A 22,778-nucleotide genomic window follows, 5' to 3' on the forward strand; every position below is an offset into this window, starting at 1 on the left:
GAGCTGCTCCTGGAGATCCATCTCCAGGTGACTCTGCTGGGCCACAGCACTGGCTGCCAGCTGGACAAGGCCACTCGTGGGCCCCTTGGCCCCTGTAAGGCTTTCGGGGTCCCTTCTGCCATCCTTATTCCCTCTGTTCTTAACTCCTTCGTGCTAATGGAGATCAGCCTTCACTCAGTGCTCAACAGGCTGAGGGTGTGTTTTGCTTTCTCGGCCCTACGGGGCTCAAGCCATGTCTGCCCTGAATCATCACATCAGGGAGCCATTGCCAGAACCCGGCTGGCGATCAAATGCTTCTCGGGCAAGACCCAGACACAACCCCAAGCGCCTGCCCCTCTTCCATCTTCCCTCCCTCTCTCCCTTCCCGTCCCTCCCTCTCTCGGTCCGCAAGGGCCGGACGCGCACAGCTCTCGCGAGAGCTCCGGGCGCGCTCCCTTTCCGGCGCGTGGCACGGCGGTGGCCATGGCGCTCTACAACTTCAAGAAGATCACGGTGGTTCCGTCTGCCAAGGTACGGCCGCGCTCCCCCGCTCCTGCCCCGGCCCGGGCCCTGCTCTCAGTGCCCTCCGCACCGGGCCGTCCCTCCCGTTCCTCCCGCTCGGCGGTTTCAGAGGACCGCGCTGCCCTCCTGCCCCTTCCGCGGTGCCGGCGTGGTGTCGGGTTCGCCTGCTCCCCCTCCCGCGGGAGCCGTGGACTCGCCCGGGCTGGTGCTGCTGCGCCCGGCGGCCCGTACCACGTATAGTGTCGGGGGGGTCCTGTCAGGATCCCGAGCAGCGATCCTGAGGCCGCGCTTCTCCCTGCGGAGATGTCCCCACAAAAATCCCTCCTCTTTTCCAAACCTGCCTCATACCGAAACTCATCACACCGTCTTGCTTGAAAATAAAGTATTTTTCTAGTCGGAAGAAGGGGTTTTAAGCACGGTGAGGGGAGCTCCGGCAGGGCTCGGACTGGCCGGGCCGCGGTCCGTTGCAATAGAAACTGGACAGGGAATGTGCAAACTTCTTATTCCTGCCTGCCCTAAAACATGCCTGTCCCACTGTGGCTGTACTTAACTCCTCAGCGTGCTCCTTCTCGGAAATAAAATTGTTGCCTTTACAAGAACTTGACATTTTGTGTAATTAATCATGTTTCCTCGATTGCAGGACTTCATAGACTTGACATTGTCAAAGACTCAGCGAAAGACCCCAACTGTCATTCACAAACATTACCAAATCCATCGGATTCGACATTTTTATATGCGAAAAGTCAAATTTACTCAGCAAAATTACCATGACAGACTCAGTCAGATCTTAACAGATTTCCCGAAGTTAGATGTAAGTGTTTTCTCATTTGCTGATTTCTCTGTGTAGACAATTCGGCTGCTTTCAAGTAGATTTTACTGTGAGTCGTGGCAAAACTTGTACTGCAAAAGTTGTATGTTCCTGTGAAGAGCAGAAGTTAAGTTGTGCCCGCGGATGGTCATTAAAGGCTGGAATTTACAAGCTTTTAGCTGATCAGATATGTTTGCCAGAAGTTGCTTTTAAATTAAGACAAAATATGGGGGTTTTGAGCATATTATGTCTGCCTATTTCTTCTTTGTGTGTGCATATGGAAATTCTGCTTATGTTTAATCTTCCCAAGGAAATACCAAGAAATATAATATATCATATTGCTTTCCATCTTCAGGAGTTAATTTGACAATATAACTGTTGTCCTTGACCCCATAAAGGGTGGGGTTAGAAACACAGTATTAACTTCCAACAACTGCAACTCTATGCATGTGCCCAGTGGGACTTTTTTATGTGCAGTTTTCTGCACAGATTGAAATTATTCACCTGTTAAATTGTTTTTCTTGATAATTTCATATCCAGTGAGTGTTGCTCCAGAATTCACAGAAATATCTTCTGTGTTTTTTTTTTTAACATCATGTGATGAAATTTCTTCAGGTAAATACATAACTAGCAGAAATACTCTACATAAAAGATTTGTACCAGAGATGCCATTTCCTTGAAAAGTTAGGGATTTATTTGGGCATTAAAAAAGCCCTTTTTTGTCCAGGCTTGTATAGAATGTAATGCAGCACTCAGATAATTAATTGTATTGCTGTGTTTCTGCTATAATATGAATTTCCTCTTAGAGACAATTTCTGTTGGCTTCTTGCAATTTTTTACTTAAAAAAAGACTTCAAAGTTGTAATATGAAGTATTTTAGAAAGCAGAAGATCAACTGGAAACTCTGTATGAATAAGTCAAAGATGTGTTTGCAGAAGAAATTCAGAGCAGTTAAGATTAATGCATTTAATGACCAAGCAGATTATTTTTCTTACATAAGTTGGTAATGAAAATTGTTTGGCTTTTAGTGTCACTTGTGTTAGTGTCATTTGTTCTCCAGTCCATTGTTGTGGAGAAAAAAAAGAACTGACATTGAAGAAGTTACATTGAAGAACTTACACTGAAGAAGAAATAAACATCTTGGAGTAAGAAAATAAGAGACTTAATATCAGATTCTGCTTTTAACTTAACAAAACTGCTTTTAGCTGCTTTTTTAACTGCCTTTTAAGCTTTCTGCTATTAACTTAACAAAAAATTCTGCATTTGTTTTAGGATATTCATCCTTTCTACGCAGACCTGATGAATGTCCTGTATGACAAAGACCACTACAAGCTGGCTTTGGGGCAGATCAATATTGCCAAGAACCTGATTGACAAGTAAGGGCTGTTGATTTCTCTGGTTTTGCTGTGGCTGGGGGATTGTGGCTGACCTGTGCTCATCTCATTTCTCTGGTTTTGCTGTGGCTGGGGAATTGTGGCTGTCTGTGACTGTGTTCACAGGAGTGCCAGGTTGAGGGAGGAGATGAGGATCTGACTCCATGTTTCAGAAGGCTGATTTATTATTTTATGATATATATTATATTAAAACTATACTAAAAGAATAGAAGAAAGGATTTCATCAGAAGGCTAGCTGAGAATAGAAGAAAGAATGAATAACAAAGGCTTGTGGCTCAGAGAGTTCGAGCCAGCTGACTGTGATTGGCCATTCATTAGAAACAACCACATGAGACCAATCACAGATGCACCTGTTGCATTCCACAGCAGCAGATAATCATTGTTAACATTTTGTTCCTGAGGCTTCTCGGCTTCTCAGGAGGAAAAATCCTAAGGAAAAGATTTTTTAGAAAATATCATGGCTACAGCTGACCTGTGCTCATCTCATTTCTCTGTTTTACCCATACCTGGGGGATGGTTGGCTGACCTGTGATCATCTCATTTCTCTGGTTTTGCCCGTGCTTGGGGGTGGTTGGCTGACCTGTGCTCATCTCATTTCTCTGTTTTACCCATACCTGGGCCATTGTGGCTGATCTGTGCTCCCTGTGCCTGCAGTGTGGCCAAGGACTACGTGAGGCTGATGAAGTACGGCGACTCCCTGTACCGCTGCAAGCAGCTCAAACGCGCCGCCCTGGGCCGCATGTGCACCATCATCAAGAGACAGAAACAGAGCCTGGAGTATTTGGAGCAAGGTGGGTGTTACATATGGGCTGAAAAAAGGCACCTGAATTGGGTATAAAATTTATTAGGCTTAGTAGCATTTAGAAGAATGTGTTTCGTACAGGTTACAGATCCAGGAAACACAGGAACGGTTTTAAAAATCTCCAAAAACTTAGTGTTTATTTCTCAACAAAGTAGTTTTCTCTTTGAATATTTATTAGCTTTTATAGTATCACTAACAGTGATTAAACTTTTTCTTTGTTTAAAAGTCACAGGCAGTCTTTTACCTACCATTCTTTTCACTAACATGTATGTGAAAAATGTTGCTAAAGATTTTGCAGACATTGCTCCTTACTTCAGACTTATCAGTCCTTCAGGTTACGTTGCCCAACTTGGTGGAGTCATTCTAGCTGTAAGACAGTGGTCTTCATCTATTTCAGATATTTCTTAAATTTTATATTTGTCGTATGTAGATACTTGTGAAGTCTGCAAATTATTACATACTTCCATAAATGATCATATATCAGAAATGTTACTAATTTTTAGGTAAACAATTCAGCATACGTATAGTTATTCAATCTCAGTAAAACTTAAATTATCAGAGATACTTAAAAAATCTTTTTCACATTTCAGTGCGACAGCATTTGTCTCGTTTGCCAACCATTGATCCCAATACACGAACTCTTCTGCTGTGTGGCTACCCAAATGTTGGGAAATCCAGCTTTATAAATAAGGTATGTGTGTGGTTTTTCTATAGATAATATTGAGATACAATTTAATTAAAATAAGTTTTAAACAATTTGATATAGTTGTGGCAGAGTCTCATGTGAGCAGTAGCAAGTTCAAATGTGTGAGTAGAGGTTGAATTAAATTCCTGGAGGAATAAATGGAAAGTTTTGATAGATTTTACTCTTAAAAATCCTTATCTTTTCCAAAATAGCAGCCCATTAGCATATTTTCTGATAGACAAATACTTGCAGAGAAGCTAGAAAAACCAATTTTTAGCTCTTTTTTTTTTTACCCCATAGCAAAGACAGTGCATTATAATTAGAATATACTGCTTGCAACTTCAGGAATTTTTAAATAAATGTGTGTGACTAAATCTTGTTTTAAGGTTACAAGAGCAGATGTGGAAGTGCAGCCTTATGCCTTTACCACGAAATCTCTCTTTGTGGGACATATGGATTATAAGTATCTACGTTGGCAGGTAAGAACTGTTACTATTTTGCAGTTCCTTGAAGAAGTGAGCTGGTTATAGCCTGATTTGCCTTTTTGCCATGGGAGGTGCCTTTTTCTGTCTTGATCAGACAGGCTGTGTCTGACAGCTGCTGTGCAAGGTGCAGTGTGCCAAGTGAGAGCAGCAGTCAAAACTTGTTCTAAAAATGTACATGCATGGGTCTGTGTTCTGTTGGAGGGAAGATGGGAAATGGAATTATTGACTAATGCCAGATCACTTTTTATCATTCTCAAATTCTGGGCTGGGTAGGGGCAGAATTTTCCCTTGCTTTGCAATACTTGGAGTGTTGGTTATGAAACATCATTCTTCTTCCATTTCTACATTTTCACATTCCCAGTTTGGCAGAGCTCACAGTTCTATTTGTGACAGAAAGGAAAAACTGTCGCTGTCTTAAAAAAGACAATATATAGATGAACAATCAACCACGTGTTCTGCAACAGCTGATCAGTAACACCTGGGTGAATGATGTTAATTTTAGGTGGTGGACACTCCTGGTATTTTGGATCACCCCCTGGAGGACAGGAACACCATTGAGATGCAGGCTATCACTGCCCTGGCACATCTGCGTGCGGCCGTGCTCTACGTCATGGATGTGTCTGAGCAGTGTGGGCACAGCCTGGAGGAGCAGGTGGAGCTCTTCAGAAATATCAAGCCATTGTTTGCTAACAAGGTGAGTTTTGTTCACATTATTAACAAACCCCAGGGCTTTATAACATGGTAACTTGAATTAAGATTTTTTTTTTTGCCTTTTTATCAGCCACTTATAATTGTTGCAAACAAATGTGATGTGAAGAGGATTTCAGAACTTCCTGAAGACAGCCAGGTTAGAATACTTCACTCACCTCTTTGTCTTCTGATGTGTACAAAAATACTGTGTGTGCATTGTGGATGATTATAATTTTTATTGGGCAAAATCTTTTACATGATCATTCCTCTATTGAACTGCTCTAATTGTGCAGTGGGAGGTAGCTTTGCAGGTCTCAACCCCATCTTTCTTTAGTACTGTCTAATGTAGTCCTTGCCTAAGTATTGTAAATGCCAAACAGAAGGCAGGTTCTTAATCGTTTCAGAAATCTCTGATGGTGTGAGAACTTACAATTACTGCTTTAATTGGAAGTTAGACAATAGCTTTACTCAATAATCCTTTCAGTGACAGGCACAGTGAGCACTAGACTCAGAGGTCTTGCTGAACAGTTGCAATAAAAGGTCCTACAGGTTTAATTCAGTTGTATCTACAGGCTAAATTTTATCTACAGGCTAAAGCACATAGAACTTGTGTCTCTCTCCCTTTTTTTCTTTTTCTCTTATGGGTCATTTATAGGTGCCTTTTTTATTTGCTTATAAAATAAGGAAGAGATTAAATAGAACTATAATTGCAAGCTTCCTGTCATCTTTTTAGAAACACCTTCTAATAAAATAGTAATGCATTGTAGGTATTGATATTGGATTAAGATTTCTGGTCTTTATGTATTGTGGTATATTAAGAAATGCACATGATGTCATTATTTGGGTTAATTTTTCAATTTTAGAAAATATTTGAAGCTTTTGAAGCAGAAGGATTTTCTGTAATAGAGACAAGTACACTAACTGAAGAAGGTGTAATCCAAGTTAAAACAGAGGTAGGTGCATTCTCTTAGTTTCATCCCAAATGAACAGCTAACATCTTGCTTCGCTTTATGAGTAAAATCTCAGTTAGACTGCATTATAGACTGCATTATATAAGATAAACTTCAAAAATGTTTTCCTTGTTGTACCTCAAGTGAGCTTGGGTGAAAAAGGAAAGTAATGTTGGAATAATTTTTTTAAAATTGTGACTTTTTTCGGAGTCCTATTAAAAAACTATATCTGCATATGCATCTTCCCAGCATGCTTTTAATATAAAATATTTTGATGCTTTCTTGAGAGGTAGAGGTATAAGACACAAAGAGAGTAAGATGTGAAGCCAGATACCTGGGATTGAATGGCTGCAGCGTCATTTGCTGTGTCTGAAAGTCTTTGTTCCTCACCTTACCTTGCCATGTGCCCTCTCAGGCCTGTGACAGACTGCTGGCCCATCGTGTTGATACTAAAATGAAAGGAAATAAAGTGAATGAAGTACTGAATAGATTACACTTGGCCATGCCAACCAAAAGAGATAACAAGGTAGGCTACATGTTTACACTATTTATTGTATTTCCCAATACTTCTTAAATAGGATAAGAATTCTGTCATTGTAATCTGCAAACAGATTGATATGATGAAGTTTTCTAATCTATCGCCTGTAAGTGCCTTTCCTGCTGGGAGCTTGGGATTTTGTATTCTTCAGAAATACATTACAGTGCAGCTAGTGATTTATATCAGTGTGAAAAAACTGATGTGAACTTTTCCTTTTGTTTTTGGGGTGGATTTGTTCCAGGAGCGACTGCCTTTTATACCTGAAGGAGTAGTAGCTCGTAAGAAGCGCATGGAAGTGGACACTCCCAAGAGGAAATTGGTAAGTGGCATCTCTAAATCAGGAAATCAGCAGCTGGATTTTAAATTTGCTGTGTTAGTCCATAGCTTCTAAATTAAATGGTATCTAAAGCCATGTATGTCTTTGCAGGAGAGAGATATTGAACTTGAAATGGGAGATGATTATATTTTGGATCTGCAGAGTAAGTATTAGATAAGAATTGGTATTACCATTATTATTGCTAAATTACCATTATAAGTAAAGTGTGGCTATTCAGCCTTAAGGGGAATACCTAAACCTGACTCCTTTCAACTAGTTGCCAGTGCCACCATTTCAGTGCATACTATCCTTCTGTTCCAGAACTGGAGATCTTTACTGATGTGTTTTGTGGTGTTACTCAGTTGTTTCCCATTTTGGAGTCACAGACATGAAACAGCTGCTCTGATGATTCAAGTGATTTTTTCTTTCCATTCTGTATTATAGTACTTCATTAATTTCTGATGCTCTCTTTGTTAAGAAAGTATCAATATGAGAGAGAACTGCATGTGTTGTGTTTCAGCTGGGTTTTTGTTGCCTGGCATGTCTTGGGGCAGTGGTTCATGCCATCACTGAGCAATATTTGGCTCAGTGATGTAGTAGGATGGAGATCAGAAATATTTGTGAATATAGCAGAGGTGCTGCCAAATTCTTAGGAGTAGGGCACTTCTTTTGTGTATGTGTTCTGAGTGTTGTTTTTTGTCAGGCAACATTATTTGAAATTAATTTTTGTCTCTTTATCAACTTTTGTTGTATTTTTAAGAATACTGGGACTTAATGAATTCATCTGAGAAATATGATAAGATTCCAGAGATATGGGAAGGCCATAATATACTTGACTACATTGATCCTGATATAATGAGAGTGAGTTTTTCAATTTTTGCTTTACACTTTTCTTTCCTCTTTATCTCTTGTTTGTTTAATGTCAATTACCATTTGTAGATTAAAAACAATGTATCCTGAGAACCTGTTCTTTTTTTGCATTGTCTGCAATTGTCATGGGAAAATGTACTAGTTTTTGAATGATAAAGGACAGAATTTCAGAAGAATGGAAAATTGCTTCACCTTGTCAGAATGATCTTAACAGTTCCATTCTAAAATATGAGGTTTGCACTAGAAGTTATATTTCTTTGTTCTTTGACTACAGCTACAGGAATGTAGCTATCAAACTTTATGTATTTTTAATAATATGAAATTAATCCATCAGATTTATGTCTGTGGAGGAAATGGACTGAATGCTCAATTTGTAAGATGTAAGATCCAAACAGTCACTGTTTGGATTTCCTGCTGGTTGTCAAGGAGGAGTGGTGAGTGCAGCCCATGGAGCCTGCCAGTTATGCTGTTGGGTTCCTGTGAATTGCTGGTGTCCTGGACTCATGTTGAATGTCAGAAGAGAAGGGTTTTTCAGTCTGTTTCCAGAAATGGCACAGCAAGCACAGCTCACAGGACAGTACAGCTGCTTTCACACCCTGGGCAGCTTTGGGCAGCCACACAAATTTAGCCAAGTGTTGATGTGGAGTGATGGAGTGCGTCTGCACAGCAGTGTGTCCATGGGTTCACAGTGATCTCTGTCACCAGCCCCTTTTGTGTGGTTATCAGGCAAAGTAGTTCCTTCTTTGAAGGGCCTGTGTGCTGTCATGGCCCAGGACCATGTACAAATATGATGTTGAGGATTGTAAGTCAAGGATCTGATCTCCATTTTACCTCTTCAAAATCTAAGAAACTGGAAGAATTGGAGAAAGAAGAAGAGCTGAGAGAAGCTGCTGGAGAATATGACAGTGAACCAGAAAGTGAAGATGAAGAAATGATGGAAATCAGACAATTGGCAAGGAAAATCCGAGAAAAGAAGAAACTGAAAATCCTGCAGTCAAAGGAGAAAGATGTTCATGGTCCAAGGATGCCCAGAACAGCTAAAAAGGTGAGTGTAGAACATGTTCTGTAAAAAATCTTGCTGCTATGTAAGAGCATCATGAAAGCTTGTTTCACTGTTGGATAGTGGAACTGATGCCTTTTGCTCATACTTGGCCCTGTCACTGCTTGCTCCCTTCTGTTCTCCCAAGAGTTCTGGGCACTGCTTAGCTGAGGAGGGATAGTAACCCTTTTTTTGTGTGTCACATAAGTGAGTCTTGTGTAAAACTCCATATGTATTTCAGAAAATTGGATTGTTTCATTGTATATTGTCTGTTTGCTTAAAATTCAAATAATGCTAAGAATTAGACAATTACTTAAAATCACAGTAATTTACACACATCTGGAAAAGGTGATGTGTCTCTTTAGTAGCCAGGTAATCACTGTATCTGGTGGCAGAGTCTCTTCTGACCAGTCCATGACAACTGCAAAGTAATAAACTGATAACTGGACATTTGAGAAAATGAATCTAGCTGCTGTTGCCCCCAGGATCTCTTACCTTTTCAGAATGTGTGCCTTTTGGGAGAAAAGGAAACATTTTTGACCAAACTGGCTCTCCTTGTCAGCTTCCCCCCAAAAAGGCAAACTAATTATATGATCTTTGGGAAATGTTGGGCCACTGGAGTCTTGTGAAGCAGAATTTATGGGTGCAAAAAATGAAATGTGAAGGTAGGACATCAATGACCTGTGTGTGGGTGTGATAAAGCCAGTAATATAAAGTAAATGTAATGACTTGTGGTGATATATTAAGACAAAAAGTAAGGTGGAAGGATTTTTTTTAAAAGAACTGTGTTTTCTTAACTGTGTTTTTACAGGTCCAGAGGAAGGTGTTAGAGAAAGAAATGACTGATCTTGGACTTGACATGACTAATAAAGATGATGTAAGTTTTTGCTCATTGAACATAATACTTGTTTAAAAGAGACTTAGATTTCTTTGAGCACAGTTGAAATGCTTTTTAAAGTTGGCACAAGAGAGAGGTGGGTTCTATTAAGGATGGATTAGGAACTGCAGATGAGGCAGTTGGTACTGGAATTTTTTGAGTAATGTGATCAAAATAGGTTGTATAAGCTGAAAAACTAACATTTATCAACAATGTGCACTGCTTTCTTGGAATTTGTGTAGGATTCAAGAAGAGGCTTAGGTAAGCATACTTCTTAATTTTCAAGTCTGCTTTGTTGGATGAGACTCTACTATGTCAGAAATAGTAATAGCAACAGATCAGGCCTATCTTTTTATAGTTCATTAATTCCACGAGCTGTAAGTTTTTGAGGGTAGCTGGCATTTTTAAATGTAAGGCAGATAAAGTACTTCATCAGAGACTGGCCTCCAGGAGAAATTTTAACATAAATGAAAAAAACCCAAAACATTTTGTACAGCAAATCCAGCAGTATTACAGCTCCCTGGATCTTGAGATCTCTAATTCTTTAGCTATACAAGGAGGTAGGAAACAAGAGCTGTCAACATTACACATCTGAAGCAAGCATTTATGGTTCTCAGAGCTGCTCTGCCATGTTGATGTAGGAGCAATGTAGAAATGTAATACTTATGCTATACATGATCAGTCTTTATGACTGAAATTCTTTAGGGCTTTGCCCAGTGCACAGGACATTAATCAGGGTAGGCTTCGTCATTGCTATTTTGCTGTTGCAAAATTACTTAAGTGTTGCTCTCCATTAATTTGTATCTTTTTATTGATTAGTTATGAGTCTACTCCACCCAAAGAAAAAAGCCAGTTAGTAATTGTGGAGGATAAAAGCTAAATGAAATGTGAATGTTCCTGTAGGACAGAGAGACAGTGACCAATATCTGTCAAGATCTTTACGTTACCATGGAATAACCAATATAATTTATCACAGCAATCCACTTCCTGTATTTCCTATGACTCTGACTAGAAATGAGCTGATTGTTTCTGGCTTTAGGCTTAGATGATGGTTTCAATTTCAGGCCCATTACGTGAGGAGGTCGCGCAGCACCACGAGGAAGCGCAAGCGCGACGAGTCGGAGACGCCGCGGTCGGTGTCGCGCAGCCGCAGCTGCTCTCGCACGCCACGGGACGTGTCCGGCCTCCGGGATGAAAAGGTTTGTTATTTACCTGTTCTTACCTGCTGGGCAGCTCTACCAGCATGGTTACACCTAGAGCAGCTCCTGGGGAACTTCAGAGTAGGCTGGCTATGTTTGTCCAGAGTTCATGCTTGGTCTCCCTGCAGCTCCATCATCTTTTCATTTGGACTCTGTTTCTCTACTTCCTTCTCACAAATAACATAGACCATTATTATCTATAATAATATAGACCAAAGAAGTATATTTAAATTCTTGTCTCTAAATGCAAATCTGAAGGAAGAATTCTGCAGACTGTGGAGTTCCACCTGTAGTAAGTGAGGAATTGCAGGCACAGCATGGTTGTGTGTTAGTGCACTGGAACGTTTTGCTAAGGAGGGTTAGTGTCACTTCGATAGTGTCACAGTGATACTGCTCTGGAGTCGGTGTTAATGTCCTTTATAAAACCATCCAGCTCAGTTGGTTTTCTTAAAGGTGTGGGTTTTCTTAAAACTTGTTCCCTGAGTTACTGAGGAAGTTACTCTGCATGTTTGTATGTGTGTTTGTTTTAAAATAGATGGTGAAGAAGGTCAAGATCATGGCAAAGAAAGCTCAAAAGAAAATGAATCGCCTGGGCAGGAAAGGAGAGGCAGACAGGCACATTTTTAACTTGAAGCCAAGACATCTGCTGACTGGGAAGAGGAAATCTGGCAAAACACAGAGAAGATAAGCAGTCTTCTGAATCAAGATTAAAAACTAATCAAAAAATCAATTTAAAATCAAAATTAAATTTATTAAAACTAATTTCTAGTCCTGTCATCCTTTTTGGTAATACTTGGTGTTTAAGTGTGTGTTTTATGTTCATGGTTAAGATACTTCAAGCTCAGTATTTCAGTATCTTGAAATTTCCCAATTCTAGTGGCAGAAACCATTATAAACCCATAAAAATACTTTCTTCCATATTCTTATTCCTGACTTTCATGTATCAGTAAAGTGTTTCTATTTCTATACAAACCTAATTTAAATGAGGTTAAGTCTAGAAATGTGAACACCTTGTTAAACTACCATTATAAAAAATGCCTGGGTTCAGTAAGGTTTGGATTACTGCATGCAGATAATCCTTTGTGATGAGTTTGTGGCACTGGTGAAGGCTGAAATGGGGGGAAGTAACAGCATCACGATCTATACAAAGTTTGTGTTTGTGCACTGAAGCACGGGAGCAATGCTGCCACTTCACTGAGCTACAGGGGCACTGGGGGAGAAACTGCAGTTCTAGTACTGACCTGCCACCTGTAATGGGAAGGTTACACCTTACAACCCTGAATATTTCAGATTATTATTTCAGATATGTAGAGAAAAAGGATCAGACTGAAATTTTGTGCCAAGCACATGCTACTGTCATCCTTGGCTTAGCAAGACATTTTCTCTTCGGGACCTGATAGACAAAATTCTGTATCTGCTCAAGGCAAAATATATTGTCAAATGGGAGATATTTTCTTTTTGTCCCTACTTGGTCAATGATTACATAGAAGTTTGTAAAATTATGCATTATAAATGTGTTGCTTGAACAGTACATTTCAAATCCATGTTAAAAATTAACACATGCCCCCCAAAAAATAAGGAGGAAGAAAGAGCCCTCACATCACTACTTTTTGAAATACAGCCAGTGACTGCTCAGATGTCAGATTTTGCAGCATGTGTAAATTCATGGAGCTGCTCTCATCTACTTTGTGTAATACATCCAGAATTAAAGTATACTGTAATCCTGCAAAGAAGACCAATGCCAAGAAAAACTGAGGGGCTTTAAGAACTGTTAAACAAAAGTTTTCTTTCAGCTTCTGTATGCACAGGGCTTCTGCTTCAGGATCTGTTTTGCCAGCTTTTGCTCCAAGCTGAACTAGAAAAACAGAACTTTTTTCCATAGATCTGTGCCCTGCTGTCCTGCCCACATCATGCTGCTTCACTGGTGTTTAATGGGCAGGGTGCTGCATGACAGATTATTCTCCATGTGGCTTCCCATCTGGAAAGAAAACAACAGTCCAAGGGTTTAGGCAAGGTGGTTTAATTATAAAGTTAGATTTTAAAAGTATTTGAGAACTTCTCCATTGCCTACAGCTGGCTATCATGGCTGATTGCACTGAATTCAACACAGCTGCTACATCACATCACTGCTCCCTCACCTGAAACAATTCATCAGTTTTGGCTCATACACAACAAACTTGGCTCTAAACCTTGAACCATTGGAGGTGCTGGTACATGGAAGCTTCAGTGCTGCAGTCACAACAGGGATGAAAAAGAGAAACCTTGACCATGGAAAAAGTTAACTTTACCCTAAATCCAGACACAGAATCATTACAACCACATTTACTTTTAATGATAGTTGCATGACATCCTATTTCATCAGGCTCTGCAAGAACTTAAAAACAGTGTGCTAACAGAAGAAATCACACTTTTTTGAAGACCCTCCTCTCCCCCAGTTCTATAATTAAAATTGAAGCACCCTTCAGTATCTGTCTTACTGAAAAATCCTCCTAAGTTACTAGCAATTGATTGACTGCAAGATCAAAAAGGATTAGCTCTGGTACTCTTTTACAATTTCTAATTAACTGACATCAAGACCCAGTGTAAGCCCACAAATGTTAAGTCTTGAATTGTGGGGTTCAGGGGTTTGAGTTGTCTGGGAATGACTATTACAGGAAAAGAAAAGCCCTTATATCAAAATGCCTTGTTTTCTGAAAATGGAGAAGAGCCATTTAGTGCACATCCTGTCTCCAAAGCCAGAGTACTGACATTAGACAGGTACCACTTACATTTGCTGTAATTAACATATTTTAAAAAAATTTGGGATGTCCAGTACTCAACCATCAAATAATCAGAAAAGCCTGGTGGGGGGAAAACCCCCAAACAGTGTTTATTATCTAAAGCTTTAACACATTTGTTAGCACTTCAAAGTCAGACTTACTCCACACAGGCAATCCAATTACTTAAGCTTTTATGGGTTTGCTTAATTATAGAGTACAGTAGCTGAAGACATTTGCTTTCTGCAATTAAAAATAATCCTGATTACTTTGAATTGCTTTTTCCTTCTGGCAGTTGGTCTCAACATCACAGCAGAGCTCACAGTCATGTGTAATCATTATTTAATGTGTGGTTGAGTTCAATGGGAACAGCCCAGCCCTCCTCCCTGAGCTGGGCAGGAGGTGCCTGGCTCCCTCCCAGGTGTGCAGGGCACACACAGGCTGAGGATCTTTCACCAGGCAATGGAGGAGGAGGAGGAACCCAGGGGTTTCATTCTACTGTTACCCATTTTACATGAGATCTTAACAGAACCAAGGATAAGGGGGAAGACATGACAAAGACAGAAGAAAAAATATTGGCTATGACCTCTGTATGAATTAAACATGCTCCATGTGGAGCAATTCTCTGCAGGTACATCAAGATTTCCCAGTGTTAATGAGACAACACATCACTGCTACCTTCAGCACCTTTTATCCCAGCAATTCACATTCGGTGTATTTTTTCATGCTCAACAAATTTGTTCAAGTTATTCAAGTTATCCCACCACTTAAAAAGAAAGGTTTCTGCTATCAGCTTGAACCATGGAGTAATCTTAACTTCATTCCTGGCAGCTTTGTCCAGGAGCTGTTTCAGTTCTTTTTGTGTCACGTAGCAGTAGCTCTGGATCTCGTTGGGGTCAGGATTCAGTGTCACATCCTTCTGCACAAATAAGATATAGTCTATCTCATGTTCCCCCCAGATGCCATCAGACTTGGCCTTGTAGTGAATTCGAGTCAGGTAGGAGATGTCTTCTGGAGGTACCTACAAAAAAACACTTGTCAGAAGTGCTGCCAGACCAGAACTGCACTGCTGGGCATTGCAGTACAATTTATCAGCTATCATCCTCCTCCTTAGAAATTATTTGTTCCCAAGTGTACAACTGCAATGCACTTTTTCACAAAGAATTACTAGAAAAAGAAAAAGCAGTTTGATGGCATGAATTGCACAGCACTTCTCTAGCCAGACTCACCCTGTAATACTGGGAGTGTATTTCTCCTATATGGCATGTTTTAAATAATGCTGACCAGACTTTATTGCACACTCACTGAGCCCTGGTGAACACAAACACTGGCACCTACCCCTCACCTCCCAAGGAAAAGAGTTGACAACCTGAAGCCAAGGTCAGAACCATGAACTGACAGACCAAGTGTAACCCTGCCCTCCAGGGATCTCTGGAAGTTCACTCACTTCTCTGCATCTCCAAAGATGAGTTGATTTTTGGTTTGAGGCTGACTCTGCCTGCCACACACAGTCTGTAAGCTGGCAAGCGCTGCCAAGAATTCCTGTTTCTCTCTCCTTTCCTTACCTGCTCCATGGGAATTCCCAGCTCTGCCTTCAGCCGTCTCTGCGCTGCTCTCCGAACACCAATGGCATCATTTTCTTCCAGTTCTTGTGGGTGGCTCAGAGGGTGACTGCAACAAGTGTTGGTAAAACAATCTGCAACAAGTTCAATCACTTCAGTTTTGACACATATACGGACCTGGGAAAACAAACCCAAAAAACCACAACACCAAAATCCCCCAGAGACAAAGGCCAGTTACTGAACACATCCCAGCCTCATTTCTGTTTTGCAGACAAAGGTCACAGAAAGGGGATATTGACACCTCTCATTTTCCTCTACATATTTTGCACTGGGATTTGCCTCTGCCAAGCACTACTTTGCAGGCTACTGTTTGATACACATGAGGACAGGCATTCTTATCCCCAACACATCTACTTAGAGAGCCAGTCTGTAAAGGCCTGGTTTATCTCTCAAATGCTAATTAAAATTACTTTTGGGAGTTCATATGTAACAGAATAATGAAAATATTCCCAGAGCTTCAAGAACAGCTGGCAGTAAGTAGAATGAAATACAAAATTTATATCTGTGTTTAAAGGACAAACAATCTATAACTCTGTTTTTAACTTTTTCCTTCTCTGCTAACCAGTCAAAATGTAGATATTCTAACTCTACTTTAGATGCTTGGTTTGTAGATATTCTAACTTTATTTTAGATGCTTTTGAGCTTGACTTTTATAGACAAAAGGTTGAAACAAGCTCTGAAGTAAAGATTCTCTTGGAAAAAAGAAAAAGGTCTTCCTTCCTCCAGTTGGAAACACTTGATTTTGTTTTCCACTGAAAATTCTGCAACAGACAGCTTCATGCTCCCTCCAGCACACCTCATGTGAGCTGTTTCTATTTGATCCCCTCCTTATTTTTATGCCTCTCTATGTGCATTTGACAGTTCAGGAGTGTTCAAAAGTCATGCACTGCATGGTTTGGCCACACTTTTGCCTCACTTCTGGCAGAGGTAAACAAGAGTTTGTCAAGACAACACAAAGGTCCACAGATGTGCCAGGCACCAGGGCTCTGCTGCACATCAGCCTTTAGCAGGGCAATGGGACACTCTGCACAGCCACCAGAGCCATTTATTCAACCTCCATAAATGTCCTGCAGCAGAGGGGTAAACACCACACCCTCTGCCCTGGCACCAACAGGACCAAACATGTCAGGGACAACCACTTCCCAAGAATATATATAACAATACACAAGCATTCCCATTATCTTACTTCACCCACAAGGTAATCTGAACTCCCAAAAGTACTGGAAGAATGTCCTCTCCAAAGCAGTAAATTCTAAAACCTCAGAATGAGTCCACTGCAGGATTGGATTGATGTATTTTTTTAAAGTATTGATCTAAATAAAGCATTTATATAAATACAGTGTTTCAGCACTAACCTGGAAATGTAATTTTTGCATTTGACCTCTGCTGCAGCAGCAGTTTATTTTCTGTATTAAATAAGAAAACACTGAAAGCTCGGTGCAGCAAACCTAAAAATTAAAAAACAAACAACAAAACTGAGATATTTAATACAAGAGGAAAAAAGTATATAAAGACAGTTAAGGGCTTATAATGGCCTCGTTTTTACATAATCCAATTTTAAATTAATATATGTTAAAAACCAGGAATTTGATCAATAACTCAAGAGCTATTATTCAGGTTTCTAAGTCAGCTTATGCAAAACATGGAATTAGAAGAGTTCCTAGAATAAAAATGCAACAGAGGAGTTCTTCTAAACTCAGTCAGTTCACCATTCTGAATGTGCACATTTGGGCAAGCTTCCAAGGAGAGCTTGGCACCCATAAAATTACAATCTAGAAGAGATGACTCAAAAATTCCTAAAAAACTGAATTTCAAGACCCTTCAAGAATTGCAAAAGCAGAACAAAAATAGGCTCCATTAAAAACAGTATAATTGCTGTTTTCTTCACCTTTTCAGTTTGTTATTCCTCACTCTTCAGGAAGATGCTTTCCCTAAGTACATAAAAAGAGGTCACACACTTCCAAGAGAGACTGTTGAATTTGACCAACCCAAAATCAGTTAAACCCTTTCCTATTAGCAGTGTTTGAAGTAGAACTCTGGGTGAACTACTTTAAAATGAAATCCTTTTCTACTTGAAAAGAACTCAGCAAAGAAACAAACAGCATTCTTTAGAAAAAGCTATATAGAACCAGGTATCCAAAACAGGAAAAAATACTGCTCTATCTTCAAAATGTGATTTAAAATATTTATCAAGCTTGTATGTGCAATCACACATTTCTCTCCTTTGCAATTGCCTCTAATTGCCTCTATTCTGCAGAATTTTAACATTAAATATTTAATGCTGAGGAGGAGGGGCCTGAGGGGAGACACTTGCTCTGGTTTGATCCAACACTCACCTGAGATCAAGGCTTTAATTTAATCATGACTATGCTTCTGAAAATATTTAATCAACTTAATGGTTCAATTAGGAGATAAGCAGCCATACCTTTGTCAATGTTTTCATTCAAGTGACAGTTTTTCTTGGTCTCTGCTCCAATCTTATTGTCATTTTCATCGATAAGGATGCACATCTCTGCCAAGAGCTGCACCTGCTGCTCATCCAGGTGATCTGTGTTTACTTCAGGCATCCTGATGGTAGCACACGTTCCACTGAAGACAGACAATGAAGAGTCATTCACTAAAAAACAACCTCCATAAGGATCTGGGCAGAGTGGGAGAAATAACCTAATGGCTTGTTTCTCTGACATGGTGCAAATTGCACACCAGTTTTATTCTGAGAGAGTTTATATGCTTTTAGCTTCCTGAAATTTCTTACCGACAATACAAACCACATAGCAACACTTGACAGGTGCTTGAAACACTTATTTCTCAGAAAGGCCTTGCAGCAGCTGTTGCAGGACAGCCACGCTGGGCATAACATTTTTTTGGGCTGTCAGTGGCAGGAATTCCAGTTCCAAAGGTCAAGCTGTGCACCAGCTGCTTTATAACGCCAGGCATCCCGTACACGAGGATTTATCCTCTCCACAGTCTTTAAAGGCTCGGGAACAGGGTTCCAACCCGAGGCACCTCCAAAGCAAAACCTGCCCTGCCCAAGCCCCTGCGGCTCCCGGCAGCCCAAGGGACCACAGGGGCCACCCGGGGATCTGCCCGAGCCTCTGCTGCTCTCGGTAGCCCAAAGCAAGTCCCAGAGCGGGCCAGGCTGGAACAGGGATCACCCGGGGACCTCCCTGCTCTGCCCGGCTCATCCCGGAGCACACAGGCTGGCATTCAGACAGCTCTGCAGCAGCCCCGGGGCAGGGGCTCACACCGACTCCTGTTCCAAGGGAATAGGGAAAGGAATTCCTTCCTCACGCTCAGGTGAATTCCTGCGCATCTGCCCCGTGCCTTACTGCTCAGCAATGAGGACCATTCCCTTGGCACCCTCCCACGGATATTTATAGATATTAACGATGTCTCCTCTCAGCTGTCTCTCCTCGAGGCTGAACAGACCCAGCTCCCTCAGCCTTTACTTCTAAGAGATGCGCCAGTCCCTTCATGACCTTCGCTGTCTTCCGACAGAGCCGCTCCGGGAGCCCCACGTCTCTCAGGCACGGAGGAGTCCAGAACCGGACACAGAGCTCTGGACGCGCCTCGGCACGGAGCTGAGGGCAGGGAGGCCGCTCTGGGCCCGCCCGGCAGCTCTCCCGTGCCCCGCTCTCCCTGCCCCGTTCCCCGCTCACCTCGCAGTCCGTGCGCTCGGCCCCCGCCGCTCTCCCCTCACGCCGGGGCCGCTCCGAGGGGCCGCGCTCCCGGCCCGGAGCAGCGCGCGCCACATCGCACGTCACACCCCGCCCGCCAATGGCGCCGCCGCCCGGCCCTGACGTCACCGCATCGCCCGATCGCCCCACTGCGGCGCGGGAGGCGGCGCCAGCAGTGACAGGTGGGGGAGGTGGAGGGCGCGGCCAATCGCGAAACAGCACCGAGCGGCGCTGGCCAATAGAGACAGGGAGCGGCGGCGAGTTGGCCAATGGGCGCGGGGCGGTGCGGTGGGCGGGGTGTGCAGCCGTGCCCACAGCCGGTACCGGAGAAGGTCCGGGCTGGGCCGGACTCCCTGAGCAGGGAGCAGTGTTTGGCTTCTGAAGGGAATCACAGAATCAGTGAGGCTGTAAAGGACCTCTGAGGTCATCGAGTCCAGGCTATGACCGGACAGTACCGTGTCAGCCATGGCACTCAGTGCCGCATCCACACTTTGCTTAAACACCTCCAGGGACTGTGACTCCACCGCCTCCCTGGGCAGCCCATCCCAATGTCTAAACTTGAGTGTCTCTAACATTCCCCGCTGCTTACATTCCCCGCTGCTTATGGTCTTTTCACCCACCCACGAAAACCGAAGGGCTGTGCCCAAGTCCCGGCTCCTACAGATGTGCCGCTGTTTGTGGCAAGCAGTTCTAGCATGGAATATTTGCTCGGTCTGGGAGTGCTCCAGGCGGCGGCCATAAGCCCGGGACTGCAGAGTACCGGGGGGTTTTGGCACATCTCATCCTGTATGCTTTTCTTTGATCCGCAGCAGCATCTTCGAGCTGAGGAGGTTTGGATGAACACCGGCTCCCTCCTGCGCTGAGCCACAGCTGCTGGGAGGCAGCTCCTGTGCTGTCACTGTTGGGTTGGACGTGATAGACACACGTGGTCAGGATTCAGGAAGAAAAAAGTTTTTTATTCTGAGCGTTCTCTAGCTTATATACTCTTAACAAAGCGTGATCTTAAGTCATTAACTGTGATGGTGTTTGCAGGGGCCCCAGGACGAGGGAAGAGAGGAGAATCTTGACTCCATGTTTCAGAAGGTTGATTTATTATTTTCTGATATATATTATATTTTATTAAAAGAAAATGATATATTAAAACTACACTAAAAGAATAGAAGAAAGGATTTCATCAGAAGGCTAGCAAAGGAAAGGAATGGAATGATAATAAAATCTTGTGACTTCTCACAGCCTCAGTATAGGTGGCTGTCATTGATCATCAAGTAAAAACAATTTCATATGCTGGGTAAGCAATTCTCCAAATCACATTCCAAAGCAGCAAAACATGGAGAAGCTGATGTTTCTCAGCTTCTCGGGAGAAAAGATCCTGCAAAAGGATTTTTCATACAATATGTCTGTGACAATTAACTACATCACAATAACTTATATTCATTGGTGCAAAGCAATTAATGTTAATATAATTGGCAAAAGTTTTACAGAAATTTAATAAGGCACATCTACTTGTATACACATCTACTTATGCATGTAATCTAGCTTACAAAAATTGTCATGTATCTTTTCTAATCTGTTTCTGTGCTGATGGCTTTGTCTTCTTCTTTGCTATGGATACACTCGAAAATCATCAATTGTTATTTCTTCTATTAACTCAGCTTTGTTGCAGGCCAGCTGTCAAACCCCTCCACACTGTGCTAGTCAAGCCCTGGAATTGCCTGGCTCTGTGAGCTCTTGAGGGCAGAGAAAGCAACAACCAAACATCCTGGGCAGCAGTGGAGCACAGGTGGGATGTCAAGGTGAACTGGTCAGATATGGGAGTTTAGATATGCACAGATAACAAATTAGAAAAACTTCAATACCAGACTCTAGAAACTTCTCACCACCATGGCTAAATACCTTCTCAGCAAGACTTTTGCTGGCTTATTGCTCGTCCACGGATTTGGGTTTTGACTGGATGCCATAAAAAGCCTAGAAATGATATTTCACATGTCTTGGAGGCAAGGCTTGCTCTGAGTCACACTCAGATCAAGTTCCAGCATTTCAGCCTGGTTTGCTTGATTTTTCCTGTGAACAGGACAGATGGCCTATCACTGAGAGATATCATTAACAGCACAAATGTTCAAATGGACAGTTAATATTTTTCAGTGGAGGGGGGATGGGGTGGGTTATCTTACAGCATTTCCCTGTGCAGAGCTTGCTGAAAGAAAGAAGAGTGGAGGTGATTTGAGTGAAAGCCACTTGAAACCAGCAGAGCATCAAAAGTGAAAAAAAAAAGAAAAAAAATAAGACTGTAACAATGTGTTCACTGCTACATATCCTTTTAACTACATAAACCATAGCATTATCTACTAATGTTAATATTGTGTTATTCATTAATAAGCTACAAATTTAATGCTATCACAGGACTGTTGATAATGAATATGTACTCTCAGAAAGGACAGAAATGTACACAGATTGCTTTTTATTGAGTTTACTTTTCCTTACTTTACAGATTAGTTATTGCTGAGTCACTGGCACAAAAGAACAATAATTGGAGACTGAGATATACTGGTATATCTTCATAGATATACTGAGAACATCCTTCACCACATGAATCACTTACTTGTTTCATTGTTCCAGATAAAAATAAACAAACAAAACTGTAATTTTTTCTTCTATCATTTTCCTAAAGTAACAAAATGAGCTACACAGATCCAAAAAAAAAAAAAAAAAACCAAAAAAAAAAAAAAAAAAAAACAACAAAAAAACCAACTACTGAGATGGACACAGAAACCAGCATTTTATATGATGCCAACAGAGTTAACACACAGCTCTCCTGCGAGTGAAGCTCTTTTAGAATAGAAACTACTCCCCTGGGAGGCAGAGATGTGTCTGTGCCTGGGGCACAGCTGGCATGGGACATTGGCAGGTGTACACAGTGACCTTCAGGCTGCACAGCAGAGGGAAGCCAGGAGAAATGTGCTTATGGATGATAGAGAAAAGAGGCTTTTCTTCCTAGCAATAACTACTGAAAATTTCTATGCAGGCACCTCAGAACCTGACAGTCAGAAACAATTACAGCTTCTGTCTTGCACAGACAAACACAGCACTTCACCTGAGTCAATGCTGGTGAGCAGCAAGAAGTGGCAACAAGTCCTGGTGGAAAGTGAGAGGCAAAGAAGCAGGGCCAAAGGATGACAGAGACAAAACAAACCATTTTCATAAAACAAACAAGGGAGAGACTTCCCAAGCCTTTAACCAGATGCCAGGTTTTATGTCCCCTGTATCATCTTTCCTTTTGCTCCCCTCCAGACTTGCTCTTCACCTTCAAAGCTCTGTGTTGAACATAAAGCATGCTAATTTTTGTAATGGTATGCACTTCACTGTAACCTCAGAACTTGTACTCCACCCTGCATAAACAGAATGCCTGAAGTGACATACAAATGCTTTTGAGACTTAGTTTTTGCATCTCCTGAAGTCCCCTGACTGTTTTCAAACACTCAGCTAACAAGGCAAAGACAGTTTCCTGTAACAACTGGAAAGTCTTTCATTCCCCTGAAAATCCAACCAGTTGCTAACCCCTGACATAGTTT

The 22,778-nt window shown here is 41.7% G+C and overlaps 2 protein-coding genes across 2 annotated transcripts; one reads left to right on the forward strand and one right to left on the reverse strand.

The window, feature by feature from the left end:
* Window positions 1-418: 418 nt before the first annotated feature.
* Window positions 419-11,907, forward strand: GTPBP4 (GTP binding protein 4). The gene is made up of 17 exons (XM_058811393.1): window positions 419-510; window positions 1,142-1,312; window positions 2,582-2,685; window positions 3,358-3,494; window positions 4,096-4,196; window positions 4,577-4,669; window positions 5,178-5,369; window positions 5,457-5,522; window positions 6,229-6,318; window positions 6,731-6,841; window positions 7,095-7,172; window positions 7,281-7,332; window positions 7,930-8,030; window positions 8,887-9,084; window positions 9,890-9,955; window positions 11,020-11,154; window positions 11,690-11,907. Exons 1-17 carry the CDS (start codon window positions 463-465, stop codon window positions 11,840-11,842), a joined length of 1,896 nt encoding a protein of 631 aa, XP_058667376.1. The 5' UTR covers window positions 419-462; the 3' UTR covers window positions 11,843-11,907.
* Window positions 11,908-12,757: 850 nt separating this feature from the next.
* On the reverse strand, window positions 12,758-19,277 carry IDI1 (isopentenyl-diphosphate delta isomerase 1). Its single transcript, XM_058803549.1, has 5 exons — window positions 19,192-19,277; window positions 17,958-18,121; window positions 16,888-16,980; window positions 15,476-15,606; window positions 12,758-14,931 (listed from the first exon to the last, which is right to left on the reverse strand). Exons 2-5 carry the CDS (start codon window positions 18,097-18,099, stop codon window positions 14,614-14,616), a joined length of 684 nt encoding a protein of 227 aa, XP_058659532.1. The 5' UTR covers window positions 18,100-18,121; window positions 19,192-19,277; the 3' UTR covers window positions 12,758-14,613.
* Window positions 19,278-22,778: the final 3,501 nt, after the last annotated feature.

This window comes from Ammospiza caudacuta, chromosome 1, assembly GCF_027887145.1.
Source record: "Ammospiza caudacuta isolate bAmmCau1 chromosome 1, bAmmCau1.pri, whole genome shotgun sequence".
NCBI lineage: Eukaryota > Metazoa > Chordata > Aves > Passeriformes > Passerellidae > Ammospiza > Ammospiza caudacuta.